At 38.8% G+C, this 10,670-nt stretch overlaps 1 protein-coding gene across 1 annotated transcript; it reads left to right on the top strand.

The window, feature by feature from the left end:
- The first annotated feature begins 1,869 nt into the window (after window positions 1–1,869).
- On the top strand, window positions 1,870–7,069 carry LOC127623818 (cytochrome P450 2J4-like). Its single transcript, XM_052098356.1, has 9 exons — window positions 1,870–2,094; window positions 2,232–2,394; window positions 4,476–4,625; window positions 4,741–4,901; window positions 5,035–5,211; window positions 5,309–5,450; window positions 5,634–5,821; window positions 5,976–6,117; window positions 6,348–7,069. Exons 1-9 carry the CDS (start codon window positions 1,894–1,896, stop codon window positions 6,521–6,523), a joined length of 1,500 nt encoding a protein of 499 aa, XP_051954316.1. The 5' UTR covers window positions 1,870–1,893; the 3' UTR covers window positions 6,524–7,069.
- The last annotated feature ends 3,601 nt before the right edge of the window (window positions 7,070–10,670 follow it).

The raw sequence follows: 10,670 nt of genomic DNA on the forward strand, positions 1-10,670 counted from the left end.
ATACGGGCTCAGGGCTCCGCCTCCAGAGCCTCCCACGGCTCCGCCTCCCGAGCGTCCTATGGCTCCGCCTCCAGAGCCTTCCAGGGCTCCGCCTCCCGAGCCTCCTACGGCTCCGCCTCTTGAACCTCCCAGGGCTCCGCCTCTCGAACCTCCCAGGGCTCCGCCTCTCGAGCCTCCCAGGGCTCCGTCTCTCGAGCCTTCCAGGGCTCTGCCTCTCCAGCCACCCGAGCCTCCCAGGGCTCTGCCTCCAGAGCCTCCTGCGGCTCTGCCTCCCGAGCCTCTCAGGGCTTCGCCTCCCAAGCCTCCTATGGCTCCACCTCCCGAGCCTTCCAGGGCTCCGCCTCCCAAGCCTCCTACAGCTCCGCCTCCCGAGCCTCCCAGGGCTCCATCTCTCGAGCCTTCCAGGGCTCCGCCTCTCGAGCCACCCGAGCCTCCCAGGGCTTCGCCTCCAGAGCCTTCCAGGGCTCCGCCTCCCGAGCCTCCTACGGCTCCGCCTCCCGAGCCTCCTACGGCTCTGCCTCCAGAGCCTCCAGAGCCTTCCAGGGCTCCGCCTCTAGAGCATCCTACGGTGCCACCACCCTCGGCTCCACCTCCAGAGCCCTCCAGGCCTCCGCCTCTAGAACCTCCTATGGCGCCACCTCCCTCGGCTCCACCTCCAGAGCCTTCCAGGCCTCTGCCTCTAGAGCCTCCTACGGCGCCACCTCCGTCGGCTCCGCCTCCAGAGCCTTCCAGGTCTCCGCCTCTAGAGCCTCCTACGGCGCCACCTCCCTCGGCTCCGCCTTCAGAGCCTTCCAGGTCTCCGCCTCTAGAGCCTCCTTTGGCGCCACCTCTGCCCCATGTTTTCCGTGTCACCGTCACCATGTTTCTCTGTCACGATTCCCCGGTTGTCTGCCCCGTGTTTTCCGTGTCACCGTCACCATGTTTCCCTGTCACGACTCCCTGGTCGTCTGCCCCGTGTTTTCCGTGTCACCGTCACCATGGTTCCCGGTCCTCAACATTGTGTCATTGTTCGCACCTGTTTGTCGTTTGTAATCATTCTGTGTCTGTGTATATAACCCTGTTTGTTTCTCCATTCCCGTCGGTCGTTGATGTTAGTGGATGCTTGTTTTACCTGTTTTCCCGTTGGATGTCTTCCGTGTTTATGTTTTGTTTTGTTTTTTCCCATTGTGGATATTTCATTTGTTCCTGTCTTAATTGTTGTTTTTTCATCCTTCAATAAAAACCCACTGCATTTAGATCCTCGCCCCTCGTCTGCCTTCACCTGCTCATCATTACAATTGCGCTTTCCAAAACTTGACATCAGATGGAGTTGAATGAACAAATTGAATAAATCAGAATTCTGCTGTTTGGCAAACAAAAATTATGCTTTTTGTTTAACGTTCTATATTAATCCAATGGCATTACGTGTAACTAAATTACAACTAAACTAAACTACTTTTTTAACTAAAGTACTGTTTGTTTTGTTTAGTTTCTTTAATTTTCATATATTTATTCATTTATTTTTTTTGTAAATAGCCTACCTATGCACCTGAGATGCAAATTAGCTTGTGCCATTACCTTTATGCACAACGCATCTTTTTATGTTTTAATTCTGAAATCATATTTTTGTACTGTCCCTATACAAATTAATGAATTATTTAAGTGTCCCTTTTCAAGTAAAAAATAAATCAATATAAATATAAATATATATTTTACAAAATAAGGCTTAATATGATGTCAAAATAAATTCATACAACATTAGAATGTGAATTTGTGCCATGCAAGTTAATCCAGGGACATCTAAAAAACTCAATACATGATGTAAACATTGGGGGAAACAATGTTGATTAATAATTAAATGGTTAAACACCTTCACACAGTGAACCTTGGTCGAGGTTGCCAACAATCCAGGAAATGTCAGCCATGGACCTGCTGTACCTTTACGAGTGTATTGATATCAAGAGTATTTTGATATTTTCTTGTGTGTTTTTATTACTGAGTGATTATATCAGAAATAAAGTGCCGAAAAACTTTCCTCCTGGACCTTGGTCTTTGCCAATTATTGGAGACCTTCATCATATCGATCACACAAAGCTTCATCTACAGCTGTCAAAGGTAAGGGCAAAGAAGTCAGCAGACGGTAATGTGTCAGCAAAATACAATAACTAAAAATTCACATCAATTTTGCAAAGATGTAAAATAATCTGTATACTAGAAACCATCTGTATAGATACATGTTTATTTTAACACAGTTTGCAGAAAAATATGGCAAAATTTTCAGCATTCGAATTTTCGGACCAAGAATTGTTGTGTTGGATGGGTACAAACTTGTAAAGGAGGTTTATATACAACAAGGAGAAAACCTCGCTGGCCGACCTAGCGTACCTTTGTTTTCTGACATCGCTGGAGACAAAGGTCAGTTTTATAATATTACAACATTAAACTGGTGAAATAACTTTTCACTATATATATTGTCAGCTGTCAATTCAGACTATGAGCAGAGTACTATATGGTACTACAGATGACTTCTGACCAACATAAGAAATGCTGGACTTTCTTACTTCCATGGAACAGAAACAGAAACATTTGAAGAATCTTCACACAGCTTGCCATATAATGAAAGTTAATGGTTACTCAAGGCTGTCATGCTCCAAAATTAAAATAAACATAAAGCCACTGTAAAAGTAACCAAAAAGACCCATGCACTATCTTCCAAGTCTCCTGAAGTTGTATGATCACTTTGTTTGAGGAACAGACCAAAATTGTTGTAATTCGCAATCAAATAATTGATGAAATCCTGTTTGCGTCAATACCATCAAACCTCATTGGTCTTCTGTATGTTATGTAACCAGAACGTCATGACTTTTTCCCTCTTGCATCCGCACTCACAAAAGTAACCCCAGAAGTGACATCATCTAGCATCGACCATTTTGTTCTATCAACATCAATGACACTGATGGAGGACGCCAGGATTGGAGCTACACATTTGTTAACTTGTTACACAAACTGTGGTTGCATCCGAAAATGTGAGCAGCTGCCTAATCAGTTAATGGTTTAAACTACATTGTTTTTGGAAGAGTGGAACTCTTAAAGGTGCTTGGAACAAAGTTCATGATGGGGTGCAAGAGGAAGCAGGAGACGGTGAAAATCAGCTCAAAAAGGTCATTTATTTGTATAAACAACACAAAACTCTCTTTTCAGCCAAGTGTCAGCACACGCTCTCTCTCTGTGTGTGTGTGTGTGTGTGTGTGTGTGTGTGTCTGTGTGTGTGTGTGTGCCACTCCCTCACTGTCATCTGGCTTGCTCTTAAAGCCCGTCTCCACTCTCAATGCAATGACAAACAGATGTTAGAGACAATCATTGCTGGGTAAGGATCCTTACCGTTCTCATCTACTGATCTCGCTCTCCCTCCACAAGCCAGCGCTCAACCACGCCCCCACCCCCACAGTGCTGTAAAAAATGTTAGCATTCTGAAGCTTTGTGACTGAGCCGTTGAATTAGCCACGTCCCCTCATTCCAAAACCCCACCCTCAAAAGATAATTTTGAGACCAAAACAGAGCGAAAGAGTGGCACTGTGGCTGTCATCTTCAGCAGTGGCAAAATAGCGCTCTCAATGATCCGCTTCAAATACAACATGAGAACGAGCAAAATGATTGACAAGTGAAAAGTATCTATGTCCTCGGTTCGCAAACACGTTTTTGTTTGCTGTTTACAAAGTCTACTTCTGTCACAGAGACTGGTGAGATATCTCAGGACACTTATTTCAGTAATATCTTTAAAGGAGTTGGAACATTTTTGCATCCTTTTCCATGAAATAATCACTTACAGCACCTTAAACTGGCCTCTGGGCAGTTTAAAAAGCACATTATTCATCCTAACTCCTTATACAGACTCAGAAGGCAGCAGTTTCCAGTTTTTGGATGCTGCCTGTGTCTTCAGGTTACAGTTTACTGGGCACGTGAGCAATGCTGCAGCCAGAGTGAGAGGAGAGAGGAGATGGTCAGTCTACTGAAATGCATTATAAATCTAAAAGTCTCCATCCCAGAGTAGGAGCTTAAAACGGCTACAAGAACTATAGTTACTTATAGTGCAAAAACGATGTAAAGTACTCCCGGGGTAAATGACCTGAAACAGGCTTTAGTACCGCCAGAGGGAAAGGGCCTATTCTCTTCCATATATGGTAAAAAGCCTTCTGAATATTTTTTTACATTTTCCCTTTGTGTTCCAAGGAAGAGAGAAAGTCATACAGGTTTGGAGCAACATTAGGGTGAGTAAATAATAACTAATAAATAAAAATGTTAATTTCTGTGTGAACTATTCCTTTAACCATCAGAGGATCTTTAGAGACCCATCAGTGTGACATTATGTAATTACAATCTCTTCTAAAATGTTCTCAAATCACAACCTGTCCTAATTTATATACAATTGCGAAGAAATCAGCACTTGCAGACATACAGATGTTGTAAACACTGTTAAAAGTCTGTTTTGTGAACAGGTTTAGTTGCCTCCAATGGATATAAATGGAAGCAACAGAGGCGATTTGCTCTCACAACACTTCGGAACTTTGGATTGGGAAAGCAAAGCCTAGAGCCCTCCATCCATCTTGAATGTCACTGTCTAACTGAAGCCATTTCAAATGAACAAGGTGAGAGCATTTAAAAATTATATTCTTTATACATATACACAAGTATATTGAAAATAAATTTGGAGGCACAGTGTGATTTACAGCAGCTACACATTTGTTATGCAACCATTTCCAGGTAGACGATTTGACCCTCGCATCTTGCTGAACAATGCTGTCTCAAATGTGATTTGTGTCCTTGTATTTGGTGAACGGTTTGAGTACAGTGACAATCATTTCCAGTCCCTGTTGAAGAACATCAATGAGGCTGTGTATCTGGAGGGAGGCATCTGGGCTCAAGTATACATTTTTATGTTTTTGTTGGATAGCGCAAAGAAAAAGCATTCAGCAACAGAAATAATATGCTGTAGTAAATGACATTTAATATTTAGCTTTTTTTTACTGCTCAGCTTTAGCCTTCTTCTTTCTTTAGCTTTATAACATGTTCCCATCAATCATGCGGCGAGTGCCTGGACCACACTATAAAATATTTGCTCTGTTGAAGAAGGTGATTGATTTTGTTCGGGAAAAGGTGAATACACACAGAGTGAACTATGACCCATCAAATCCTCGAGACTACATTGACTGCTTCCTTGGTGAGATGGAAAAGGTAAGAAGTTGATTGGGTGAGGTCTGCCAGTAAGCATAGTGGTAGAAAAAGTGGTCTAGTAATCATACATTGTAATAATCTCAATCATTATGTCTAGTATAAAGAGGACACAGCTTCTGGGTTTGATGTGGAGAATTTGTGCTTCTGTGCGCTGGATCTGTTTGGGGCGGGAACTGAGACCACCTCCACCACTCTATACTGGGGTCTGCTTTACATGATCAAATATCCTGAGATACAGGGTGAGTTCTAATTATGATCAGCAGCTTCATATCACTGATCTATTTACATTATATTTCAACAACAGAGTAAGTTTAGTTTATCTTCATTTATCGTCTTTACATAGAAAACATACCAAAAAAAAAAAAAGTATACACACATCCACACACATTTTGTCTTGTGCTTTCCCTACTTGGCACATTCAGCCAAAGTTCAGGAAGAGATTGATCATGTTGTGGGGTCATCACGGCAGCCATCTTTACTAGACAAAGACAGTATGCCATACACCAATGCTGTTATTCATGAAATCCAAAGATTTGGAAATATTTTGCCATTAAATTTGGTCCGGGTTGCTGTGGAAAGTACCCAGATAGGAAAATACTCCATTCCAAAGGTGGGTCTATAAAGTTAAAAGCACTTTTGACAGAACCGATTGCATCTTTAATATCTTTAAATATTTTTCGGCTTCTTATTGCCAAAGTTTAAACACAGATATGTGTAAAAGTTAGTACCTTAGTTAATACAGAGGGCTTGTTGTGATTCTGCAGGGCACAATAGTGATTGGCAATTTGACATCAGTGCTGTTCGATGAATCAGAGTGGGAGACACCTCACTCTTTTAACCCTGGTCACTTCCTGGATGCTGAAGGCAACTTCAGGAGGAGAGATGCCTTTTTGCCTTTTTCTACAGGTATAAGAAAAGTGTTCCATGAAAGTAATCCGTAGGTTTTGTACTAGCCTATGTAAATTGCAGCCTATTTATTTATGACTTCTAACGAGATTTACAATAATTAGTGTTAAAGTGCAGTTATTTGCTGTCTATCTTTACTTGTAAATTATGTGTAAATCCTCTTGAAAGAGTGACCCTTCTAGGCGTTCAAGGCAAAAACATGGTATTTTCTCTTTTCATCTAATTTTCAGGAAAGAGGGTGTGTCTTGGGGAGCAGCTGGCACGGATGGAGTTGTTCCTCTTTTTCTCCTGTCTGCTGCAGCGCTTCACTTTATCTTCACCAGCAGGAGTGGAACCCAGCTTGGATTTTAAATTGGGGGCCACCCTCAGTCCACAGCCATACGAATTATGTGCAGTGCCTCGCTAAGACAAGCAATACACACAAATGTCCATTTGTTGCTTGTTGTTCATATTATGATTCATTTGTACAGATAATTCAGTCATTGAAATATTGGAAGTGTACAAAACTCATTCTGTCAACATTAAGTTACCCCATTAAGTTTCTTTAGAATCACAACTCAGAAGAAAGGCAGACATGAGTCCCAATTTCCCCAAATCCTTCTACTACATGTTGAAAGTATGCACTGTGCTCTTGATGGAAATGTACACATTTTTATGTTTTATGCCTTAAATGAACATTTGTTTTCCCAAGAAACTTGCAAAAAAGCTAGGTAAAGAACAGTAATAAAGGGGTAAATAAAAGTTTAAATCCACGAGAGCTGGCATTTAGTTGATGACCATGATCATCTTCCAATAAGACGATGACCTGAATTATCAAGCAGAAAGCCACACTGTAATGGTGAAAACGAGTAAGGTTAATGTTATGGGGTGACCCTTTGTAATTGTAATTTGACTTATAACAAAAATTCTTGTTCAACACATTATTTTGTGCTGTAACAACAATATGTATTAAATAAAAAAAAAAGAATAATATATAAAAAAGTTTTTGCTGTGGTCTGTTTGGAGATAAATAAACTTGAAAACCACAAAAGGGTACTGTAATAAACAGACATTTCCATGCAATCATGGCAGAAAGCTGCCTTACATCTGGATTCCTTGATTCTGTAGAGCCAAACTCTGGACTAGTGGAATAAAGTCTTCTCTCTAGTTTGATCCATTGTGAACTTGGGTTTAACCTTTGACACATTCCATGCAGTATTTAGCCAATAACAGAGCAACTTTGGGCTACTTACCAAATTGGTGGTCATGGACACCTTATCGAGTGGACTGATATACAGTAAAAAGTATTTTCTTAGTTAGTGACTATTTTGAATTATTTGTTTATGTTAGGAAACTAATATTACTCTTTTGAGTAACATACAGCCTACCAGTGAAATGAACTAGAGAATACAGACTTTGTTGGAATCGTTGCACTCTTATGCCGTCTAATGTTGACTCCATACAAAATTAACATATCCAGACAGAATGATGATCAGACTGTACAGATACAAGCCCTAATCTGTACATATTTTTATTTTAATTAGTACAGAAATTGTAATTAGCCATGGCTTTTCCAACTCTTATTCAATTCACAATTAAAGACAAATGAGCAGGTGATTAAACTGTTATTCTGAAAAATTAAACTAGAATAAACATATAAAAATAAATAAATAAATCTAATTCATACAAATTAGTGTGTTACAAAGATGCAATGGTACCAATGTCTCCACAGATTGGATTGGTAGCATATAGTACTGACCCTTATATTCATTCGATAAGCCCACAATAATTTCATTTCCAGAATTGTTGAGCCGGCAAATTAACTTATACAGAAAATGTCTTAATACAGCATGAAATGTTTTAACACCTGCAGCTACAAACATTTCACTCACATTATGCCATATAGGTTTCTTTAATAAAATTCTCATTGCATCATTATAAGCTATACTTGAAGTCTCTTCGATCTTGCTATCCTATAGCAAGTTCGAAGAGACTTCAAGTATAGCTTATAATGATGCAATGAGAATAGTTTGACCACAAATGTGCAGTGTAGAGTGGACAAAGACATCTTCAATTCATCCGTACATGCACTAAACTTGTGTAAAAGTATGTTAGCCTGTGTATCATGCGGCATTGCCTTTCAAGGTCCTCATCATCTGTCATCAGCTCAGTAATAAACGTCCAAGATATTTTACCATCAGACAAATATTAAGATTATTTTCAGACAATTTAAAAACAGGAAAGTTTAGACATTTATCCTTTTTAGTTCTGCAAATCATAACAATCTTACTAGTATTATATATGATATGTTCAAAACCATACACAGAACATACATTGAGGAGCTTCTGATGACCAGCACTAACAGGACTAAAGACCACACGATCATCTGCATACATAATATGGTTTACTAAAATATTTCCAATCATACACCCAGAATTACAGGCTTTCAAACATTTTGACAGATCATCAATATAGAGATTAAAGAGAACTGGGGACAAAATCCACCCTTGCCTAACACCATTGCTGACATTGCATGGTCTGATGAGCATACCAGTAATCAGTGCCATGTTTAGCTTTAAATCCAAAATTGTTATCTGCAGAATTAATAAACATTATTATCCTATACAGCAAAATATTTTCAAAAACTTTTGACAAAATACTAAAGCTATGGGCCTATAATTATCTAGGCTACCCACCTTACCAGCTTTGTCCTTAATAACTGGCACTAACAATACAGACAGCATTGAGTTTGATAATAAACCATATATCATAAAACCAGTAAAACATTTAGCTAAAAGAGGGGCTATCCTCTTACTTCCATATTTTAGATGTTCAGCAGAGATATGGTCTAGACCACTTGCTTTGTTATCAAACAGCTTGCTTATAGCTTGGTGCACCTTGTGTTAATTTATTGTCATAGCAACAGGTATATGATCAGCCATTGCTGCCCCATATATAATACTCATACCATGTAGTGAGCCATGTGCATCAGCTGTACTGATACAATGTTCCAGCCATGACATTGTGTTCCAAGCCTCACTAATGTAAGTATAACTATCTACAGGCAGAAGCACTTCACTTGACAATATGTAATTATTATCTTGACAAAACAGAGCAATATGATTGGCAAATAATGGGATTCTAGCTGAAATGTCAGCATTCATATCCCCAGAGACATATACACAAGAGGAAGTATTACTTTCAATAAAATAATTAATAAAAGCAAGTCTATTTAAATATTCATCCTCGTTCTGATGACATTCATAAGGTGAATACACATTTAAAATGACAAATTATTTGTCCTGATGAGTAAACTGTATTGCAATACCCCAGACAGTTGACATCATGTCTAATCACATTATCAAGTCAAGTTTTTTATTCCACAGGATAGCCACACCCCCTGGTATCCTACCAGGGACTATTCACATACTAATCACATTTCACAGTTCTCCAGGAGGTTTTCAACCACAATGCTTTATCCCCCACACTCTGGCCTACTATGGAGGCCCAAACCTGCAAAAAAAAATAAATGTAATAATAAAAAAATAACTAAAGGAATAAATGTCTTGATAAAACAAATATAATTAGTTTTTAATTAAATGTATTCCTGAATTTATTATTGTATGAATTTATTCGTTTATTATTTTCTATATTTATTTTTTTACTTATTTTTTTTATTCATTTATTTTGCATTGTTTTTTATTTTTGTATTTATGTGTTCATTTATTTTTTTATATTTATTTATTCCCACATATATTTATTTACATATTTATATATTCCCATATATATTTATTTATACATGTATTTATTTTTACTTCTCTGTGTGCAACATGGAAATGAGGGAGGCGGTCCTTGCGGAGCTCCAGTGCATCATTGGATGAGAGCTCAATAGTACTTATCGGAAGCAAATAAGATGGACGTCCCACCTTAGCACACTCTGACTCGCACAGATTTATAATATGCAGAGAAACGTTTTGCAGAGTCTAACAATCCAGGATGTGCTTCGACATTCATACCAGCATACACCTCTACTCTAAATGAAACATAGTTATTTGACGCGTGGTTATTGACTTCATTCGCAAGTTGCGCAACTCTCTAGATATATGTGAAGCGTCAGCTATAGATTGTTTTATTTTTTTTTTATTGCAGAACTTATACATACATACATACATACATAAACGATCAGGGAAATGAAGCATGGTTGTATCTTTTACAGTGAACAATCATAACAATAGAAAACAATATTATGGATTTGAGGACATCAAAATATGAAGTTATATACACAGAAAAAAAAGAAAAGAATAAGGTTAAATCATATCATTTATTAATCTTTTTCATTTTGTGGTTTTGTTGAAGGAACAGCTCCCCATTTATTTTGTGATTGTAGTATAACCAATAAATCTTGGATTGACTTAGTTTACATGATATGTCTATGACCTAACGTCACATCAAAACAAGTCAAGAGTAATGGAGCACACCCTTCAATCTACAATAAGCCAATGGACCCGCCCACATAATTACCATACAAGAGACAGAAATGTAAGAATAAATATAAAAAATAAATACATGTGGGA

This window comes from Xyrauchen texanus, chromosome 30 (genome assembly GCF_025860055.1).
Source record: "Xyrauchen texanus isolate HMW12.3.18 chromosome 30, RBS_HiC_50CHRs, whole genome shotgun sequence".
NCBI lineage: Eukaryota > Metazoa > Chordata > Actinopteri > Cypriniformes > Catostomidae > Xyrauchen > Xyrauchen texanus.